The 24,356-nt window shown below is 34.1% G+C and overlaps 1 protein-coding gene across 5 annotated transcripts in view; it reads right to left on the bottom strand.

The window, feature by feature from the left end:
• STRN3 (striatin 3) overlaps window positions 1–24,356 on the bottom strand; it is a 62,501-nt gene that overhangs the window by 12,286 nt on the left and 25,859 nt on the right. For 3 of the 5 annotated variants that reach the window (XM_017820427.1, XM_017820426.1, XM_017820425.1), the window contains exons 7-10: window positions 22,730–22,871; window positions 17,282–17,392; window positions 11,010–11,150; window positions 5,785–5,918 (exon numbers count right to left, since the gene is read on the bottom strand). In XM_017820427.1, coding sequence (XP_017675916.1) covers window positions 5,785–5,918; window positions 11,010–11,150; window positions 17,282–17,392; window positions 22,730–22,871 — 528 coding nt within the window. The remainder of the gene's footprint in view (window positions 1–5,784; window positions 5,919–11,009; window positions 11,151–17,281; window positions 17,393–22,729; window positions 22,872–24,356) is intronic. The other 2 variants (XM_017820428.1, XM_017820429.1) reach the window with 2 other exon arrangements.

The raw sequence follows: 24,356 nt of genomic DNA, 5'->3' as shown, positions 1-24,356 counted from the left end.
TCAAAAGCTCATTTATCACTTAAACACAATAAAAACAAATTTCAGGTGCTTAGTGAGTGCTTCTTCTCAGAGGAGTGACTGAGATTGACAGGAAACATATATAATTCCTTAATATTTCTACAGGCGAAGGTATGTACACAGAAATAGGTAACTGAAATTTCAAGATGCATTTGTCATGATTTTAAATGTAACATTACATACAAATATTTTTTGAAGTTTTAAATGAATTTTAAATATATTTGTGAGACAATAACTTGGCTGCTTTATGAAGCAATATATGCAAACTCTACATTTATATATGTTGTGAACATCCAATTCATATTCTTAACCTACAGACTGTTAGGCTAAAATACAATAATTACAGCTGCTTAATATTAATTATAGGTAACTCAGAAGAGTTACCAGAAAACCTCAGGCCTTTCTAGTGCTTTGAATACAATTTAAATTTATGCAGAGCAGACCCTTAAAAGACTACATCCCATTCTAAGCCTCCATCATAAACTCTTTCCCTAAAGGGAGCTTAGAAAACTGACTTTAATTAGATAACCAAAATTAACAAACTAAGAATGAATGGAAGCTAAGCGTATCCTCTGCCTTACTATCTATTCACTATGTAACTGTTAAAGCATGTTTCTCAACTGCAGGCCTTAATATCTTAACATCCCAAGCTAATAAGAGACTAAAATCTCCTATAGTTAATAAAATCTTAGTACCTTGTATCTGTCAAGACTTAAAATAAAAATCAGATAATAATTTAACATATACTGTAATAAGTATTCTTGGACCAAATCTATAATGAGGACTGAATTACCACTACTCACTCAAACTAAATTCAGTTTATCCAATCAAAACAAACAGGTTCAGACAATAACATTTACTGTTGTGAGTTACAGATGTGCAGACATTTGCTTTTCCCTTATACTAATGTCAATTTTTGTCCCAAGTGCAAACTTTACCAAATTCAGTTCAAGCCACAGAATCTTGTTATATCAGACATGCAACCTGAATTTTTAGGGGTTTTTTAGTACCAATCAAGAAATACATATAACAAAAAAGCATTTGGTTTGCAATCCTCCTACTTCAGATTGCACTGAATACTGCAATATTTTTACTGAGATTTAAGTTATTTAGCACTACACTGCATATTACATACAAGCTTTATAAAAAAAATAATCTTTTGTTTCAGGAAGCAGAGCAGAGTGGAATTCGGGAGTTCTGCATTAAACTTAATAGATTTCAGACCAAACTATGTATTTATTTTCCTCCCCGAGTGGGTAAAAGAAGGGGGGAAAAGGAAAGAAAAAATGGTACTTTTCTAGAAAATATGAGTCCCTTGGTGATTTTAATCCTCATTACATAAGGTATTCGCCCACCTCGCTAACTCATGTTGTCTCATGTAATTGTAGTGATCTGGGGTTTAGAGAAACAAATGTCAAAAATTTGAAACAGTAATGCTTAATTTTAGCACATGATATTATGTTCCCAGATTATGCAGAAGACTTTAAATTCTTTGGATGCAATGTGCACCCATGTCACAATAATTTCTGCTACAGTTGTGATGAAGAGTCATTCAAGAAAACCAGGACTGAATATGGTGGTCCTTATTTTTCAAAAGAGGAAGAGAGTTCATTAAATTTGTTGTTGTTGTTAAACGGCCTGTTGCAATGGTAATTTCATTTTCAGCAGTACAGAGGAATCTTCTAAAATGCAAGGTACAGAATTTACACAAGTTATGAAAAATAAGGTACATTTCCCATTTTAAGTATAGCTTTAAAGCCTTCATGTTTTTAAAACAAACTGAAAATCTCAATTCTTTTAGAACACACCATATACATCTTACTAGAAATCTAGTTATAAATAAACCAATTTTTTCTTTTTTAATTCTTTTCCTCCATTCATGTTTCTAATGAATCTTGACATCCTTACTGCAAGAGATCAACTGACACACCTTTAAAGAGATCCTTGCAATCTCTAGGAAAAAAAAGCTAACCTGTAGTATATTTTTAAAAAAAAACAAACCCCAAACAAAAAACCCAACCCCACCTTAGAAAAACACAGTCAAGGACTTGGAAAAGGGATTTGATGATTACAAAAGATAAATGTGAGATACAAAATGGGCCAGAGGTATAATGGAAAAGAAGTAAAATGTGATACTGTATGTCAATGTTCTAAAGCGTGACACTTCAAAGGTGTGATTGTGCTGCAAATCCACAGTTACGAGGAAACAACTTTAGAAATTAATAACTATCAAGGAATTTTCAACCTGAGAAAGAACTAATAATACCTGAATTTCAGTCTCTTTCAAATCCAAGACAGGACAAAGTCTTCTTAAATACAAATATAAAAAAAAAATTCTTGCCATCTGTCTTATTTGATACTTTATGTTTGTCTTTTCTGACACATGAAGTCAGAAGCCACCATGTATTTTTCACCTATGCTTTAAAAGACAGAAGATAACCTAAGAGTACTGGGAAAGGAGGACTGGACAGGAAGCAGGGAAATCAAGTGACAATTTTGGTCAATCACATCTCATTTCTATTTGGTGAATGGTCCAGTAAGAAAACAAAACCCTACTTCTATCTTTTGTCTCCTGTATATGCCAAGTATTAAACCATTAAACCATGAAATAGCCTCTTTCCACACACCTCCCAAACCAAGCTGAAATTAAAGAGTCTCTATTGTAGAGTCTCTGAGAAAATTTTGAAAATTCAACTACACTGAAGCAGTAAGATCAACTTCTACAGGATCACTAACACCTTCAAACTTCCACCTAATTCTGCTGCAAATTCCTTATTAGTTCAGGCAGTATTTCATACTTGTGTATTTATCACTTGTTCTCTGCTTTAAGTTTCCCCAGAGCAAAAGCAACTTCAAATTCTATTATGCATCACACTTTGCACCATAGAAACTGTACTTGTCACAAGTACCACAGATTCTCATGTAACAGTTTCATCAGTTGATGTCAATTATATTATTTATGGTAATGCTTCCTGAGTTTAGTCTTGGCTCACCTGTATATATTCTTCCATCTCAGAACAAGTAAAGTGGCGATACACTGTTTCATAAAGAAGTTATACTTGACAAGAGACAGTAATATACTGCAAAGCTGCAATTTGCAGTCAAGCATGATGTTTTCCTCAAAACCAATACTGCTTCTGAAAGTCTGTCACAGGCCATCCTCTACAGACCAACTTCCCCTACACTGCTAGGATTCTTGAAGGAGACGTCACAAATTTCCTCTTTTACATAAAAGACATTCTTGCAATCGCTTTAGCATAGACAGAAGTATGGCATATATTTGCCATTATGGCATCAGAACATATTAATGATTGCATTCTTTTGATCTAAGATACTTCTAGCTCAGTGTCGGTCTCTGACAATAGCTAAAACCAACTAAAAATGTGGAAGAGAAAGTACAAAAACAGTGATGCTTCTCACTGTTCTTCCAGACTGCTATCACACTTCAGTCCAGGAACTTGTTACCTCTAATTACTTTTCCTAGTAATTCTCAACAGAGAGCTAATTGGAGAACAATGGAAAATAATTATCTATAATAGAGATATAAAGTATTCTGGTAATATGGGAGTTGTACAGATACTGAAATTTATGCTATTAATTGCAATTGACAATCATTTTCACGACATTAAAAACAGCCAACCAAGAATGGAGCCAGGCAAAATACAGTATTACAGACCAATATGAAGGCTGGCCATCCTAATTAGTCCATGCATTAATTTTCCAGCATACAGACTGACTTGGGATTTTGGTGGCCAGGAGGAGAAAGTAGGGTGCTTAACAAATATTTCAGATTTTTAAAAGAAAAAAGTACCATAAAAATCTGTGGTTACAAACATGTGCCTTAAGAGTCAAATGTTGTCACGTTACCTTTATATATTTAATGAAGTTGGTAAGTATGACCCAGCAGACCTTGACATTCCAAAGTTCTGAACTTGGGAATAGGACATACATAAAATTCAGTGCAACTACAATTTTTGACCTAATCTCACAATTGCAGCTGCCTCACTACTGAAAGTACACCATTTAGATTTAGATGCCTCATATTTACTGTCAGTAAATTAGGAAAAGCACTTAAGGAAAATATACCAATCAACTGCCAAGTTCATAAGCATGATTTGAGATCCTAACCTGCTTAAAAAGAAATGGTTTTACTTTTTCAAGTTAGCATTAAAACACTTTTCTTAATTCTTTGATAAACTTAGAGACAGAAGCATTTTAGAAGTTAGAACCAAGTAAATAAAGCACTATGCAAAACAAGCTCCCAAACTATTCAACTTCGTACTTTCCAGGGGAATTTACTACTGGTTAGGAGTAGTAGTTAGGAACATCCAGTTCTGGATATTTCAAGTTTAAGCTGCCTTTAAAGCATTTAGAATTGATGCTTTTGAACTTTTGTTTCTTTGAATGTCACTTGTTTATAGATTTCACTGAAACTTAAAAAAAAAAAAGTGATAATTTTCTAAACAATTATACATGATCCTCAAATCAGACATATTTTAGAAGTGATTACACAACAGGTTTAGCTGAACAGAAGGCAAAATACTGAGAAAGTTAAGATGCAAAGACCTGATATTATGTGATTTCCTGGAAGTATTATGTCATGTGAAATGAAACAGAACCTGAAAACTATTCTCTACTGTGAACAGGATGATATATTACACAATTTTACAAAGTACTCAAAATATTTTAAAAAGGTCTTTCATTTATTTTTATACAGTCCAGAAATAGGATGGATAATTAACATTTTCATTTCTTTTTCAGGAAATCCAACTATGTAATGTAACACCCTGCAATAATGGAGAAACCTAAGTATTAGCTCTTACTTCATTACAGTAATTAATAATGATACCCATTTTAAATACCAAAGGACAACTATGATTAAAAAATAGGTGTGTTGTCACACACAAATATTTTCAGACCCTGTAAAAAGTATAAACAATTTATTTCTTCACTTTGCAGATTCTCAGATGTTAATAAAATTCTTAGTAATGGTTTCCAGTATAAACACCATCTATCTAACTTCAAAAGTTAGAGAAACAGAGCGGTACCTTACCAATCATAACTTAAGAAACCCCAACTCTCGACTCCCAACCAAAAAAAGAAAATCCCAATAAAACACAACCAACAAGCCAATATCACAAGACATATTAAGTACAATACCACATGCAAAACTTACCTGAACACTTCCCTAACCAGCCATTCAATGTTACTAACCAATGAAAAATTCATGTAACATTATTAGTAGAAGCTTACTGAACACAGTCAAAGGAATGTTAGAACATTCTGGATTATAATAAAAGCATCCCATAAAAGTACCCCATAAAAGCTTACATGTGAAATATACTTCTATATATAGTCTATGTTGTTAACACTACATAATCACAAAAGGGACAGCAAAGAAATAACCTAATATCAATATTATGTTTTATGCTACGTCTTCTCAATACTCCATTTCAGTGTATAATTGCCATTTTTGTTCAAATTCATGTTAAGACATCAACATGTATTTTATGTCGTAACATATTCTCCCAGTGACAAAATCTGAATTAAATTATTTACACAGAAAAAACCATGTCATCTCACTGAATTCCGGTTTACCCAAATTACTTAGCTCATTTACAAAGTGCTCTGTCCTCCCTCCCAAGGAGTAACTTTTGCTAATGAAACCTCTGTTCTCTGCAACTGTAATGTTCAGGATAGAGGAGAGGGGACCCAACTATTATTGATTAAACTGTATAAAGAATTTTAAAATAAAATTGCACTTACATCATAACTATAGTCTGCATCATTTGTTACTGTCAAGTCTGCAAGGTCTCCAAGGCCCAGTACACTTAACAACACATCATCAGAACCCATAATAAATGACTTGCCTCCTCCAGGTGGAAACGTTATTGGTTCAGCTACAAAGAACAAAACAGTTTCTTTAAGTCTCAATGTAATAATTCAAACTGATGAAAAGCTGCATTATTCATCACTTAACAGCAAAGCAGAGTTTAAAACTGAACTTGTATGTACTACACACGGCCCCAACTAAAAAAAAAAGCATGAAGACACGCACACATGTGCAAACACACACACATATTACATACACAGTTCTGATGTCATGCGTTGTCATTTGATTTCAACTTACTTTACAGAGGTGTTCAATACCATTGACAAGTGACTTGACTGATGTTACTTTACATTGCAACATCAAATGTACATCCCAGGTCTCCAAATCCTCAGCTAAGTATTTTGTTCACTATGTGCTTTCTGCCTTCTATCCACTTGCAAATAAGTCTCTGGGTTTTATACTAGTCAAATATCTCTACTTCCATATTTAAGTATTTTTTATCTCTTGGGCGAAAGACTCCTGCAAAACATCTCTTCTACTTTGAGTTTTTTCAGATGACTGAAAAAATGAAAACATCTTTTATTCATTCATTTCATCTCTCAGAATCCAAAGTCATACAAAGAAACTAATTTGAAGTACACTCAACTGTTACTTATCTTGGCTAGCTAAGCCTTCCCCAAATTAAAATTTAACAATTCTGTTAATTATAATTTAGAATAAATAAAAGTTATATAAAACCATTTATTATAAATTCACATCTGAATAATAAAGTTTCAAATATTCACCCATATTCTTTACACTCCTCAACAATTCTGTATATCTCTGTCTACCCACAAACATCAATTTAGCAGTAAGGAATAGGAATGAAGGCTTAAACATTGTAATGCTTCAGCATAACTCAGAAGCTGTTTTTACTTCTCAGTATTCCTTTCCATGCAGAAATTGCAACACTTGTTAAATAAAGTATGTAAAATTAAGCTATGTGTGAGCTAAGTACAAGCATCTGCAAAATACGTTAAATGATATTTGACATCTTGAAAAATTAAACTTGGTTGACTTTCGAATTTTACTGATCTGGCAGGGAGAGTTACGGTCTCACTTTAACGCCACTCCTTGTTCCTACTCCTCTCAGAAATCCCTTGTAACTCAGAGAACATAAAGCTTCCAGATGTGAAAAACATCCATATCCTGTTTCTTTATCTTGTAAAAGTAGTTCCAAACAAGAGGACTAATAATCAACATATTGCTGTTTTGAACACGCATCTTCACCATTTCATATTGCCACTCTCTGAACGGTACCTAGTTCTGTTCCACTCGCGCTGCAGAAAAGTAACTAAGACCAGGTGTAAAGTCACAGATGCCTGGCATCCTTGTTATGGCTACACAAAGAGGAGCCAGTCCAGCTAGATCAAAAAATTCACTTCTCAAGAATAAAACAAGTTCTAATGCTTGAGAGCTACTGTATTATTAAGAAGTAACCTTATTACCAACAGCCAACATAACTGGATGTGAGAATCTAATAATCTATGCAAGAATAAAGATTGCTGTTCCTACACTTACATAAAAAGAGTAGATAGTACTCTAACTATGCACAGTCACCTCTTTTTAAAACATGCACAGTCCATACAGAGGTCTTAACTCATAAGAATGCTACATTACATCAACAGCCCAAAGTGGCTTACCGTGCCCTTATATGAATAAGCTTTTCGTTTCCATTAATATTTTACTAAAACTCTCAATTTGACAGTCCATTGCAAACCATTCATATTTCATAAAATGTCGTATTCCTACAAAGCACCTATTTACCTTAGTGTTACTCCTATTCGATCTTTAGGACAGGCCCACAAGGTTCAGGTAAGCCCCATAACTTGTCATACTAATTCTTTGTGAAATATATGTTATCGGACCTTAACAGATCAGCTTTTTTATGCTTTATGCTAAAAATTAATCACTACCACATTAAGAGTTTATATTATAAATTCAGCAAGTTTTATTCTCATGATGTGAATATCTATTTAAAGCTTCAAAATTAATGCTATCCAAAATTTAGAAGAATATTTCTCAATACTAAAGTTTTCAATATGAATTTATCATATGTTGTGTAATTTAATTTATTTAATTATTTCTAATCGTTATTTTATATTATTTTTATTTAATTATGATTTAAATTATTTAAATTATTATTTAAAAAATAAAGCATATTTGAGAAGTTTAAAAATGGCTGCAAGTTGCTTTTGTAAAAAAGAAAAGGCAGAATAGTAGCACAATGAATGATGCATGCTATAGCTACTAAAAATAAAGATGCACATCTCTGCATATCAAAAACAATGCATCAATAGATATATGCAAATGATAGTTAAGAAATTACTTCTTAGTGCTTTTCATTTTTAAAAAAATATCCAAGTATTTTTCTAACACACAGTACAATATTATCCTCATAGCATAATATATATGTTTAACTGAGTTTGCCATCAATAAATATAAAGTAAAAATGTGATACTGCAAGTTTTTTTGTAGGTGAAATAAATATCGAATAAATATTGAAATATTAAAATATAAAATGGTATTAATAAATATTTGCTCAGCCAAGCCTAACCAGCACTTCTTACCTTTAAGTTCTTGACGTCATATACAATTAAATAAAAATCAAGCAGCAATATTTGTACAAAGTGAAACTGCTTTAATCTCTAATCAGATATGTTTGTTCGTATAGGCTGCTGTTGTCTGTAGATGACAGCAACATCTTAATCTTGTTTTCCACAAAGTTAATATGCGGCACACCAAAAGCAGCTGTTAATACCCAAGCAATTAGCTGTTAATGCTTTATTCTGTCAATCTGTAGATTGACACCTCCACAATCTATAGATACTAAAAAGGAAAACAACCAGTGTAGAGAGCAATTCTCTGTAGAATACACTGGATGGTGAATCACGCTGCAGTTCAATCTCTTTCAGAAAGTCATGCCATATGTCGAAATGGAAACCCCACTTTCTCATGACCAAAACTATTAAGTCCAATTACAGCATAACAATTTCCTCATCATATTCAACCAGGCACTTGCGAGTGGGAAAAAAAAAACAGCCCCCCCCCCCTTTAGAGGTATAAAAGATACGTTCCCTGCCAGTCAGATTCAGTTCCTCCCTGAAACCCCCTCAAGAAAAAAAAAGAAAAAGTAAGCTCAATAACACTTTCTCCTCTAGATGAAAACCAAATTATCAACCACTACCTCAGAACTGTAATATTTCAAAGTGTAACATACACCTTTCACACACTCACAAGAAAATCACGGCTTAGTAACATTCATCAAGCATAGGCTAGTGTGTCCCAGGAAAAAAGCCTAAAGTTATCTGCAAAAACTTAGCTTTTAAAACGCAGCTGAATAAATGACTAAAATCTGCATTTGTACCACACGGTGCAAAATCTGCATTTTATGATAATGAACTATTTGGCTTTGTGACACACCTAGAAGGAATTCAAATACAACACTGTTCATTTGCAGCTTTGCACCATATGGTAAAAACAAAACCTCAAAAAGCCACATAGTATTCAGGATAGAAACAGCAAAAGTTACACTGTAATACTCAAGTTTAAAAACTATGCAGAAACCACAATTACCAGATAAGATGATAGAGATATTAATATTACTCCTCTTAATGAATAAAGGCCAAACTACACCGACAAGTTGAAAACAAATGGACACATTAAACAGCATGAAGATATCAACCTGAAAGCAATAACAACAGTTTATTTGAAAAGAGTGTGAACAATCTTTATTTGAAGGGCAGCACAGTGTTTGTGCTACAGGAACCAGGCAACACAAAACGGTCCCTAGCAAATTCAAATTTAGCATCTATTTCTTCAGAAAGATTGCTTTGTCCAATATTATTTTAGATCTAAAGTCTCTAACAGAGATAACAGCCCTATATGGCCAGTTCTTAACAATGAAGGTCTGTGTTCCTTTGCACAACATGTATGGCCAAAGAAAAATAGCCCAAGACAGAATGAAGAAATTGTAACTGTAGGGTCACGTGCCCTTCATACCTTAACAAGGCAAACAGGCAACTTAGAGCAGGTAAACACTAAACCTAAATACAACCTAAATATATGTCTACACATTTTAGCAAGTGGAACTTTCACCAGTAGGTTTTCCAATTGCACTCCACAGGTAAATAGGATACTGGTTCATCTTTAAGTTGTAAATAAAAAAAAAAGACAAAAAGGAAGGCAGTAAAGGAGACATTTGTAAAATAACAGTTTGGGAGAGCAACAAAAAAACTTCCTCGCAACATTTCTATTTTTCTGCTTGCCTGGTGACAGGCATTTGTGGGGCCAAGGGTGAAGAAAGAAAAGGAGAACCAACAGATTACAAGGATCAGTAGCAACACAAATTCCACTTCTGGTACAGGCACTACTATGCCAGGGCTTATAGGTCAAAGATCATCCTAAAGGAGCCAAATCTGAACATGTCAGAGTATTTTGAATAAATATGTTCTGAAGACAGAATTTACATAATGGTATTCTAATCTCAAAGTTAATGCAAGGAAAATCATTCCTTTAAAACAAAATACTTAAAGGCTGAATACAAGGTTTTTCACTTTTTAGATAAAAGCGTGCCACTAACTTCCATTGTCTAAGATAATCCTGAAACAAAACAAATACTTTATAAAGAAATAAATAGTGCCTTTACAAACTTGTATATGTAGACCAAAAGAATTTTTAAAAAGAGAACATTAAACTTGAGGAAAAGAGACAAATTAGTCCTGTAAATTAAGCCACCACTTTTCACTTTAAAATCCCAACTGTGTATCCAATGTTAATACTCACCTTTTTTCCCCTAAATAAATACAACCTGTTTGTGAAAGGTGTTGCTAATGGGGAGGGGGGGGGTGTCTGCAAACAGGAGTTTAATAGTGAATAGTTTCAGAACACACTGCTGTACATAATGATATTTTAAAATACTTATGAAATAATGGTGAGTTACGATAAGCTACAGAAACTCAAGCCATATTCTCATAAAATCATTTGGGAAGAACTGCAAATAAAATAACGTGGCAATCTGCAATTTCATTAAGCTTTATAGAGGGGACAATAAATTACAGTGTGTGCTTTCTAAAAAAAAAATCTCCTGAAATATAATAAGTAGCTGAATTTTTTGTACCTTCCTCTGCTCTTGCACCTTCATGATCAGGCATTCTAGAAGAGGGTGACCTAGATTGATTAATGATTCCTGAAGGGATGTGGGGTATCTCATCATCGCCCAGATCAGCTATCATGTCGTGAAGTTTTGTCCTGTTGACTCCTGTAAATTAATGTCAGCAGCAAAGATTCATTTGATTGCTACCGCTTGACTTGACTGAAGTCTAAAAATCCATTAAACAAGAATAATTACTGATGGGACCTCCTTAAAATAAATAGTGCTTTGCTTTTGTTTATTAATATTTCAGAAATCAAAAGAAGGAGTTCATACATCAAATCTGAAAACTACATGCAAATAATTTTAATTCACTAAATCAAACAATACTCCTTTGTGTTCTGTAGATCTATTCTACAGTTTCCTGTAGGAAAGAGAAAAAAAAATCATCTTACAGCCCTACTGAAGTCAAGCCAAATATTAAAAGAACATGAACCATTAAACAAAAAACACATGAATTCAACATTTTCTAATAATATTACACAACTTTAACTATACTAAACAATTTAACACTGAAAAACAGAAGTGCAAATTAAAAATATGCTTAAAAATGAGGGCAAAAGTACAGACAACTCATAATGGGGGTGCAACGAACAATTAACTTTCCCTGCTTTTGAATGATATTTATATTGCATAAAGTGTTTATTAAACATGAGAGCAAGAATACTTCCACCACTGTATGAAAGTGCAGATGTATGTTACCCTTATTATAAAAGCATGCCCCTAGAAACAAACCATGTTGAATTATATGTGCGTTTAATTACGCAGACACTAGTAAACAGGAATAGTATAATTTAAAATATTTTTAAATTAATAAACTCATTCCTGCTTCCATCTTTACAGTTTCCACATCAAAAAGTCAAGCTTCAGTCATAAAGTGTATTTCAGTGAGAGAATCCACAATGATGAAAGACCTAACCAGCTTTTAACCAATGAAACAGCCTTTCCTGGGACTGCAAGAGAGATATTGTAAACCATTTAGTAAAGGAAGCATTAGGGAACAAGTTCTTGTACTCTGAGGTGAAACGTACCACTTTTATTAAAAAGGAAATGGAAACTAAAACAAAGCCTTTATTCTCAAAAAAGTAAAAGGTAAAGACTATAACAACAGATGACTTATCAAAAGCATAACTGTTCATTCAACAGTTAAACACTAAAACACACTCTTTAAAAAAGTATCTGATCATTTCAGATCGTACTGGGTAAGTCAATGTGTTCAAAAATAAGTATCTAAAAAAACCTGAATTCTCTGAAGATAATGAAGAATTCCCTGCAGAGAGGGATGAAAACGAAAAATATTTCTTGAAGTAGAATCATAGCAAGTATACCACACGTACCCTTGAAGGATGCCACATGACAATTATCATTAATATTTGCAAAACATTTTCATTTTGCAAAGTAATACAACTTCACATACACTTTGTATTTTTTGCACTTCTGATATTTTTTCTTTCCTTTATGGAACACTCAGTATTCCAGCTAAATCTAAAAAGGCTGCTACCCAGAAGCTGTTTGAGAATAAAAATGGCTTCCAAAAGTTTCCCTTCTGCAACAGATCACTTGAGTGGTTAAGATTCATTCCACTCTTGTGTAGAAGTATATCTAGAAACCCATGACCTCACCTATTGAAGTGAGTGTAAAATAATAAAAATGAGGAATGCTTTTTTTGAATCAACTGTTTTTTCTAATAGCCTAGACTGATGGGATTTAATTTCAAAAGGACAATACTTAACTGCAGTCAGGAGGTAAGATCTCATAAACAAAAGTCACTCTTAAAATGGACAATTCTCTACCACACGGGTCACAAAGTTTGCTTTTGTCTTTACTCCAGATGGCCATCAGTGAGGTACCTCCATGACCAACAGCAGATATGTTCTTGTATAGAGAAATCAATAAATGACATGATAAAAGTAATGACTGGTACACTAAGCTGTCTACTTTAATAAACCTTCGCTTTTCAGAAAAAAAATCATTTGTCTTCTCCATGCTGATACACATGAACTGTTCAACACATTGATGGAAAATGCCAAAAATAGCTTATAATATTACTCATATCCAAACTGAAAGCATCTTTTGGAGGTGCTTTCACACCAAACATATGAGCATGAGAAGTTGGTCTTAAAGCATACTCAGAAGTAACCAGAAGTAGTCCCCCTGCTCTGCTACCTTAAAACAGCCATTCATTTAGTGTGTCACTGATTACGGGATGGACAGCCTTGCCTTTTAAAGTTTTCCAGTAAGTCTGAGCGCTTCTTGTCCTTCAGGCATAATCTCAGAACAGTCTTCAATCCATCATACAATACAAGGAGAAGCTTATAAGAGAGCAGATGCTGTTCTCACAGCTTCTGTGTATTTCATGTCGAAAAATGTCAGTATTCAAGATTGTGCCACCACTACAGAAGACGGCACAGATTTCTGCTTTCAAATAAGTGCAAGTGTACCTTCATATAACTGGTGAAGTATTTTAAATGTTATGAAGAGATTTTTAAAGAAAAGAATGCTTTACAATACCATCTCAGTGTATTCTCCTTCAGAGATCAAAAGGGAAAATGGTAACTGAGCATTCAGTGATGAAAAGTTATAGCATAAGAAACCTTAAGCAGATTTCTATTAGCTCTGAGATGTATCAGTCCAAGTCTGAATATAACACAGGGATCCTGAAAGGTGATGGTAATGAAGAGGTAAAATTCAGATCTATTTTCATGCCTACCAACTATTACACTGTATTTCCAGAAATCAAGGCTAGCAAAGTGAATGGGATGGATACTGTTTAACAAACGGAACAATTATACTAAGGGAAAAGAGCAGGAAAGTAAAAAAAAAAGACAAGCTTCAAGAAAACTAAGGAAAAACAGTAAGAGCATTTTCACTTCAACAGTGATGTACACATACATTTTAAGATGTGAAAACTATTTTTCAAATTGCTGAGAACACATTATGCTGACCTGATAGTACAAAACGAGATATACAACACCTGCACTATTATGTCCTGCAAATGTGACAGGCTATATCTGAAAAACAGTCATCCCAATTTACCTGCCAAAACTGATCTTATCAAACTTGGAACTCTTCAATAAACAGCTATGTATTATTTTGCAGCTGATATTATGAAGGAAATTTAAGTGTGGAGTAGTGGATTTTTGTTGCTGTTTTGGTGGAGTTTATATAGACTGTTATAAAGAGGTAGTATTCCCACATAACATGGTGACTGTCATGACAGACACCCTCTTCCTCCCCACCAAAAAGAGAAACACAGGTGCTGACAGAAGATGACCTAAATGAAGGTGTTCTACTTAATAGAAAATATATGAATTCAGACTAAAGAAGCATCAAAATAGAATCAGATTTACTTCTGTTCACTTATTTACGTCTACATCTGGATGAAAGTTTCCCTACCTGGGGTCAGGGCTATGATTACCTTGTCTAATTGCAGTCTAAATGTAGCTACAGTCTAAATGTAGATTATGGCAGTTACCAGATGCATATCCCACAAAAGAAAGCATTAGAATGTCTGGTCTGTTATGCTGTAATATGCTTCAAAGTATTGCAAGGGATGACAGTTAATGCACATTTGTTGGACGTTTATGATGATACATATATACTACCATGCAGGTAAGTTCTGACAGTGCTCAAAATAAATTCTGATAGCAGTCTGACAAAATACTGAAGAGCAAAGTAAGAGATGAATTTTCAGAATGAAGTTCCCAAATGATCAGACATGAAAAGCAAGAATAAAGAAGGCCTTCAACATCATTTTCAGCCTCAGACTGTTAAAAAGCTGAGAAAACAAATCTATGAAGCAAACAGAATTGAAATAAATCTGCCCAACCTTGAATGTGTGTGGAGTTCTCTCATTCAATTAGCTCAGTGATTTAGAGGTAAGTTTTTAATTAGAAACTACTATCATGAATGTGACAAGCAAAGAATCTCTCAAACCACCGTGTGAAACTACGTGAGCTCGAGGTTTCCCGAAGGAGAATTTAAGCTTAAAACTCAAAGCCCAAACAATGACTTTCATGACCCCACCGTGCTGTGACACACAGTTGATCTCCTAAATATTCTCTTATGTGAGCAAAAGAAGACTTCAAAATTACTTTAGATGAAGAAAACTTTGTTATTTTGCAGCCACTGTGCTTCCAAAAGTCTAAAATGAGAAATTTAATATGAAAATTTCAAATAAAATAAGTCCATTCTGGTGTGAAGTTTCTAACCCTACCAAATACTTCATGCAAATTTGGTGTCAGTTGCTGATTTCCGTGTTAAATGGTAATGCTCATTAGCATGCAGATTACTACTGTAAGCTCTAATCAAGACTAGGTAAAAATCTTTGCTTTGTCAAAGATTTTACGTTCATGTGTGTGTGTGCAAGTCATGCAAAACTGCTGCAAAAATAACCAACATGCACCAACTGAAGTGTAATTGTTAGGTGTCACAAAGTAAATTCAAATCTTAATGATTATAGAATTCTTCATTAAGTGTTATATTTTAATTATCACTTAATTTAGTTCATACACATTCACACAATTTTTCAAATTGAGGAAAAGAATTTTTTTACTAGATATTGCCAAAAACTGTTAAAATACACTTTTAGAAGAAAAACACTGCAAGCATGGGAGCTTCTCTGAAGTGACATAGGATGCCATCCAGAGGGACCTGAACAAGCTCGAGAAGTGGATCCATGGGAATCTCATGAGCTTTAACAAGACCAAGGGCAAGGTGCTGCACCTGGGTTGGGGGCAACCCCCAGTATCAATACAGGCTGGGGATGAACAGATTGAGAGCACCCTGCTGAGAAGGACTTGGTGGATGAGAGGCTGGACATGAGCCGGCAATGTGCACTTGCAGCCCAGAAAGACAATCATGTTCTGGGCTGCATCCAAAGCAGCATGGTCAGCAGGGTGAGGGAGAGGATTCTGCCCCCTACTCCACTCTGGTGAGACCCCACCTGGAGTACTGTGTACAGTTCTGGGGTTCCCAGCACATGGACCTGCTGGAGTGAGTCCAGAGCAGGGCCACCAGAGTGATTAGAGGGATGGAGCCTCTCCTATAAGGAGAGGCTGAGAGAATTGGGATTGTTCAGCCTGGAAAAGAAAAAGCTTTAGGGTGGCCTAATTGCATCCTCTCAGTACCTGATGGAGAGAGGGACTTTTTAAAAGGGCATGTAGTGACAGGACAAGGGAGAATGGCTTCAAACTAAAAGAGAGTAGGTTTAGATTAGATATTAGGAAGAAATTCTTTACTCTGAGGGTGGTGAGGCACTGGCACAGGTTGCTCAGAACCCCATGCAACCTGGCCTTGAACACTTCCAGGGATGGGGCATCCACACTTCTCTGAGCAACCTGTGCCAGTGCCTCACCATCTTCAGAGTAAAGAATTTCTTCCTAATATCTAATCTAAACTAGATTACATTGGAACCAGATGATCTTTAAGGTCCCTTCCAATCCAAGCCATTCTATGATGACATAGATTTAATAATACTTTATCCATTAAGAACTTTGTGCAGTTCATAACATAATTTCTAAAAGCATTTTTACCAGGTTGTTCAACACTGAAATTTGGTTTAACTTACATAGTTAAAATAGGTCAACTGGTCACAAAACTCTTACTGAGTAAAGAGCTGTCAACCAAAATGTGGTAAATGCACAGAAAATTGAAGGGCACCATAAAATAAAGATTATATCATTAAAAAGGCCATCAAAAAGTTCATATACATTAGAGACATTTTTTTATTCTCAATGCCTAGGACTGTAAAATAATTACAAGCCCATAAATAGCAATTATAGCTTGATTCAAGCTCATATTAAAAAAAGCAACAAAAAACTCGATCCCACCACCCCCAAAAAAAAACCTCAACACCCATCCTTCCCAGAACAGTATCACTGTACTATACTTTAAAAAGCAGATAAAGTTTAAATCTTTCAGAAAATTTCTTAGAGTAGGAATATCCTCAAAATGCAAGTTGTTCACTATTTTTACACTCACATTTCAAAGCATTTAGTTCTCTTCACCTATTTAATCTTGAATTTTTATGTGTTTTCAACATTTCTCATTTAGGAAATGGCTGTCAAAGGTTTTGGCATATTCACATTCAGCAGGTAGAAAGTTAAAGTTGGTTGCCCCCATTACAGAAAATGATGTTTAATGAAAAAAAAAACAAAAACAGAACTTGTGAGAAAAAATGTCTTCTATATAGATAGGCAAAAAAGTGTTGCATTACAAGATTCAGAATCTGCACTTACTCTTTACCCCTTTCTTCCCCTTTCGTTCCTTCTTGTACTGTTCCTTCAGTTTACTTATTAGTCCCTGGTCTACATCCCAAACCTCAGCAGTTGGGGACAGGTCATCTTTGTCTACATGCAGCATATTATTAAAAGAAAAAAAATCAGCAATTGGCAATGCAAGCTGTTGGTGATTTACTGTCATAGCTGTATAAGAGCACTAATAAAGTTATTAATAAATCTTTACTTTAAAGGTGCAGTCTCAGTTTTAAGTTTATAAAAGACTAAGTCTCATTTCATACAGTTTTCCAAGGCACTGTATATTATCAGTTACATATTTGAAAATTGTATGTTAATTTGTTACTAAGGAGCAAACAAATTAAGCTTCATAAGTAACTGTTTATGTTAAATACTTCAAAATACACAACAATTCATTGATGTTCAGAAACAATTACTGCATCTTTAGAAAGACAGTGTTAAGAAATTATTCAGCCAGTGTTGAATAAGCAAATAAAAATATTCATGCTATATCTCTCATGAAAATGCAAGCTTGAGTAAATCAGTGCCAGTTTATTCATGAAGACAGACCACCATGCATCCTTTCGCATTCATTCTACATGCACAAGAAAAAAACCTTGGTCCTATATTTAACCAGAGAAACAAGTCTATAAACACAGTTTTTTACATAAAGATGAAAAAAAGTAATTCACACAGGTGGACATCCTACTGCATTCCAGAAATTAAATCATAATTAACAGAAATACAACATTCCACAGTCGTTTCAGAAGACATATCTTTTTCTGTTTGACAAACATTGCAGAATTAATTATTCTTCATGAAAAGTCAAGTCTCCATTTTTCTAAACTATCCATCTCAAATATTTCTGGAAACTTAGAATTAGTAAAAAGATAAGCCTGTTTCTCAGACAAGGCATACATAACATTTGCAGAAGCACTTCTGCTAGTAGACAACTAGGCAGCAAACTTGATTTATGTGCCAGTTTAGCTTTATGCCCACAAATTCTTTAGGCATAAAATAATAAAACTTAGTTCCTCAGTTCTCAACTTCCAATCATACCTACAATATGACTGTATCAATTTTTGAAGTTATAACCATTATAACCATAAAAGTGCACAAGAGGAATCATACACAGCAGAAACAAGGAAACATGCATTTAGGATGCAACACAATAGGAGTTATTCCAAGTACATGTTTCATGACAAAACATGACAACGAAGGAGTGGACGGATACCCTAGGATACTGATGCATCTATCACCATTCAAATAGGACAAAGACAGGTCAATCTTGATCAAGGAGATCAATATAGAAATGGAAAGGGCAGTGAAAGCATGAAACCAGCAGCATAATGGCAGAGTCCCCTGAGCTGACCACAAAGAATTGTGGAGAGGAAAAAGGAACAATGACATCCTACACCAAACTGCAGCTACAACTACCAAACTGCAAACATGGAGACCTTTATGATCTTTACAATCACTGGGCCAAAACACTGACAGAGAGGAATAGTGATTAGTCAGGAAACACAAGAGGCACAGAAAGATAAGTCAGAGAATGTGTTCAATCAAAAGAGGAAGAAAATCAGGGGGGAAAAAAAAAAACCACACCAAAAACCCTAAAACTCAATTAAAAGAAATTCAGTTAAAACCAAATTAAAATGAATTTAAAAAATCCAAAGCACCATTAATAAAATAAAAATAATCAGCTAGGTTGAAGTATTGCAGAGAAGGATTAGGGAATTAAATTGAACCAGAAGATGAACACATGGAACAGCAATGCAATGCTGTTGTAAAAAGTCATTTTGATACATTTTAAAAGGTGCACTGTATTAAAGCAGGGGTAGTCTATATATTTCAGCACAGGTGATGACAAAACTGAAGTAACATAGTCTGTGTTCTACACTGGAGGTTTAGAAATGTCTGTAGAGTGCAAAACAAACGGGACATTAAATATCAAGACAAAGAATTTGAAGGAACTGTGGGCTCATTCAGTCAATAGAGAACAGGAAAAGCATAAGCCTACAAACAAATATCCAAAACCAACACTGTTGGCTGCTGAAATGCAGGTTGAAAATAGAAAACCAGATAAAATACTAACTCTGGTTATCTGAGGAAGCTGCAAAATGAATTTCCAACAAGATTTTTAGGAAAATCCAGCAGTGCTTCTCTCTGGTATGCCTAGATAAACTATGTATTTCAGAACAGAGCCATGTAACTAGAAGATCTCTGTAATTTCCCTCTCGTGAACTTCCTCAAACTGCCTGGGGTGTTTATACCTGCACTAAACTGACACCAGAACAGCACAGAGGATCCAGGATGTCCACTAACCATTATAATTTTGTGGAGAAAGGCTGGTTTTAATTATTTTTTATTGGGTTTTGGGTTTTTTTTTAAATATTTAGAAGACGACCCAAGAGACTCTTAATTTCAGTCACACTCTGCCCTCCAGAATTCTGGGCACAGTCAGTCATTCTCTGACTCATGGTCCATCTGCAAATGGAACTTTGGTGTTTCATGGAGATGAGAAATCCAGTGATGAACACACAGTTAGTCTTTGAAACCATAAGGAGAACAAAAAGACTACGTAATATGTTAAATCTGTAATACATAGCACAATATATAACAATAAGTATTTATTCCTTTTTGCTTAAGCAAACGCAAATTATATATGCATTTTTTCTTTATAATAAATCACCACAAGGCATTTATAAATGTACATTTTTTTCTAGTGTGTCACATACTTTGACTTTTCATTGAACATTGCTTGAACTTGCTCATATTTCACTATTTTGAAGATAAGCTGTTCCTAAGTAAAACATGTCACATGACAGGACACATTAAATTGCAATGTTTGAAATTAATTTAATACTCAAAGTATGTTAACTGAGGGACTTACAAAAAAAGAATGTGTTCATAAAAAGCTGTACTATAGGAAGAAAAGAACCCAAACTTCACAGCGCTCATTGGCTGGTTTGCAGACGTCTCCAATAGCAAAAATATAACTGAATTTGGTGATGAAATATTTCAGCATATTTGAAGTTAGATCTACAGACAATACTTCAACAGATAAATATTAAAAATATTAATAAAGGAAGACTAGGCAATATGTTTAGAGTCTAAACATCAGAAGTTTGGTTTCCAGATACTAAATAAAAACATTATAAATAAATAGAGATGTAAACATTTACATTTTTTTCGAAAGTGCTTAAACCCTTGCAAGAGAAGGATGTTAATGACAGGAAAACTAAAACTGGAAGAAAGAAAAACTATGAAAACAGAATAGAGCAATATTACATTATGAAGAAAAATTTGAATTTTAACAAATACTGATGTGCATGGTTGATGCAATTGTTTAGAAAGTCATGGTAAGTATTCATTTAAATGAAGTTCCCCTTCAAAATAAACAGCTAAATGTACAGACCTGGAGATTTCCGTTAACAACAGTTTCATAAAATTCAAAATAACATGACAGGCTAAAATAAATTGGTTTAGGCAATGTATTACTTTAGAAAGCATTTAACTGGGACAATTTTTAAAATGTTATTTGTGGTAGTTAATAAAGAAGCCTTGTCATATTTACACACTGACCTTCAAAAAAGTAACGCTTAACCCCAGGATCTGATAGACTGATAGACTGTATCCTTAAACATCCACTTAGGAAAAGAACAGTTGTACTAAAATCAGTGACATAATGTGAAAAAAACACTGCTACTACAGTTGGAAGTGTGTCTTTCATGCATTTAAATAGTAGGTTAGCAGAAAATAAACAATAAACTTACGGATATTGTCTTCATATGGCAAAACTTAGAACACATACTTAGAAAGATGAAAAGTAGGTCTATGTTTTATTTCTTTCTTCCCACTTCCTTGACTCAGACTATTACTTTGGTAACAATGGAACAAACTACATTTAAATCAGTTGTCGCTTTTGCTATGGGTTTCACTTAAACTGTAATAAAAGACATTCAAACTGCTCTATGAAAATTGTGGTGGGTCAGTTTGACTTTTAAAATAGACACCGGAAATCGGGTAGCTACCTCAGAAGATGACAGAGATAGAACACACTGGAAAGTAATCTTGGGAACAACGACTTGGAATTTCAATGGACAAGCTAGTTCAATAAGTTTCATCAGTCTGCTGTGGCAAAAATGGATAAATCTTTTGACTGCATGAATTATAGTATCAAATAATCTTTCCTTTTATATACATTAGCAGTAAGACTGATGCTAGAACTAGAACATTTGGCATCACTATATATTTGAAGGAATGTTGCAAACAAAGTAAAATACTTGGATTCAAGTTCTTACATCAAGAGATCTGCCTGTGTGCCTAAATAAAAAGATGATCAAGATCACATACCAGCAACTTCAAAGGGGATCAACACTAAGCAACTAAAATTCTACTAAAAGTAGACAGTTATCACCAAAACTAAAGGTAACAGTTTGTTCAGCTTCAGTTTCCAACTAGAAATAAGACTGAGTTTTAAAAATAAAGGTGACTAACCCTTAATACTAGTTTTCAGGAAGGAATGCTTTCTACTCCTTGATACCTTCAAAATCAAGACAGGATTATTTTCCTGGAAGATGTGCTGTTATTTTAATTTCTGTAGATCTTTATATTCTCTTTGCTCACCGAGGTGCTTACTGAAGTATGACTTCATTGTCTCAATGACATAAAATGGTCGAACATGATCTAGTGGCACTTTGGGGCTTACAATTAAAGACTTAAGAGTATGCAACTACAAAACTGCTCGTATCACAGTTCAGAAACTAAGATTTCAACTTACCATTTAAAGGCAAATATTAATTATGCGGGTCAGTTCTTTTTCCTACATAAATTTTCTCCTTTCAGTTTCTTCTTTTGAAACACGTAGGTTGCAGAAGTTTCTGACTTAACGTATTTTGTTTCACAAATTACTACGAAAAAGTTGGGCTATTACAAAAGTTTGGGTTGTTTTTTTACTAATGCAAGCCATATGAGCAACAACATCGAAAAATCTCAGTGAGAAAAACTAAAAATACTAATGGTCCACTTTTCAAGTACACCAAAGAAACTAAAGTACAAAAAGTTTAAAAGTCCTGATAAAAAACAAGTAGGAAAAAAAGATATCTATATTTGAAAGCAAATTTAATACAGGTATAAAAACATTCAGAACCTTTCCTATCTAACAAGGAAAATACTCTCCTCTTAGTTTTGGAACCAAAAACAAAACCCAAAACAACTACAACTATACTTGTATTTGTGGCAACTACGACAGCATATATATATATATGTGTGTGTGTGTATATACATACACATATGAAAGTTTCAGTATACAATACACCATTTTCTAAGCATTAACATTTGAACATCACAATCATCCACACATTCACACCATTTTAGTAGATATTGCAACTCATGTACTACCATGAACAAATATTCCCTTACTTCTAAATGCTTTTGTTAGCATCTTACCCCACTCTGTTCCATCTCCTGAACTTCGAGCTTCTCCAGCTCCCTCACCATCTTCAGCTGTCACTAAAAAGTCAAATTCTTTCAAAGCTTCTTCAGTATCAGGGTCATCTGTAAGGTCAGCAGCTAAACCTTCATTACCAATCTGCAAGCAGATAAACATTTTTCTGCGTTCAAATCACGGACAGATTTTCTAGTCATTTAGGTTAGAAGAGATATAGGTTACTCTGGTTGAGTAATTGGCTCCAGGGGAAAACATTTTTCAATGTGAAATGCAGAAAAAGACACAGATCTCAGCTGGCTTATTAAAAAAAAACAAAACAACAAAACAGAGCGGTGCAGTCTAGTGATCATTAGAAAATAAAAAGAACACTGACATTAGCTTTAGCAACAAAAACAACCCCATACATCCCAGTCTTCATTTTTTTTTATTTAACACATAACAATTAGAAAATTTTGTTGATTTTCTTGCACTATCAATAGCTCTGCAGAGAAGCCTTACAAACAAATTCTGTTTTCTATTGGTCCAGGAGCCTTTTCCCCTTTTTGCTTTCCAGTTCTATTTCAGTTTTAAGCATAAATTTGGAAAAGGAAGCATTTTAAGAAAACTATGTTTTTACTATTTCTACCACATCTTCACCTTAAACAAAACAAATAAACCCCCTGCCAAAGGGTCAGTGAAAAGTTCTTCAGGTGAAAAAAATTTCCACATGAAGTTAATTTTCTATTATTTGCAGAAAGAGACTATTTTTATAAAGTTAACTATAAATGATCCTTTTGCTTTCTATAGAAAAAGAAACTTGGTAAAAAAATCAAGAAGTAGCATAATATCTTCGCATGTGCTTAGAGATTTATTTACCTGATAATCTTTTTATCATACTACCTACTGCCTTAGAACAAAAGAGATTCAACTGCTTGATTAATCTGTCTACCAGAAGTACAAGTTAATAAGGCATGGTGGAAACTCCTTCCTGACAAGTCAAGCTTGGACATGAAGACTTGCATCAAGTCAAGCTAATGCTGTCAACTACTTAAAAAAAATCCAATGCAGCCAGAGGGTCATCATGATACAGAAAACAGTTCTGAGTAAAAAGTAACAAAACTCTCAGTACAACATTCATAAATCAATGTTTTTACATTGATTTCACTTCTTCAATTTCAAAAACCTCAAAGACAAGGAGACTTATGGTACAGAAAAAAGAACTAAAATAGGACAGGTAACACAGTCTATCCTACCTAGGAAGTTGCTCACACAATGGAAAACTAAAGAGAAAAATAAAACTTAATTGAACCTTAAACAAAAGGTGATTTGAGACAAGTCTCTGCTAGGCTTTTAATCTACTTAGTAAAAAACTGCCTGAAAGGAAGATTTAAACATGTATTTGATGTGGAAGTAATTTTTTTTCACATTACATAACCTTATTTCCTCTAAGGAACTGTCCCTACCTTCTCCAAAATTCAGAAAGGATGCACACTGTATTGTGCTAAATTTACCTCATAAAGGGACTCAAAGTATGGAGAGAAGCTGACATGGCCAATTCACATTTGCAAATAGGTTGGTTGGTTGGTTTTAATTTTTCTATGTAATATATTAATTAAACTACCAAATTTACTAATAACACATCTGCTT

The sequence above is a fragment of the Lepidothrix coronata genome, unplaced genomic scaffold, assembly GCF_001604755.1.
Source record: "Lepidothrix coronata isolate B3197 unplaced genomic scaffold, Lepidothrix_coronata-1.0 Scaffold83, whole genome shotgun sequence".
Classification (NCBI taxonomy): Eukaryota; Metazoa; Chordata; class Aves; order Passeriformes; family Pipridae; genus Lepidothrix; species Lepidothrix coronata.
Note: the sequence above shows the minus strand (reverse complement) of the source record. Positions and strands in the feature narration are given on the sequence as shown.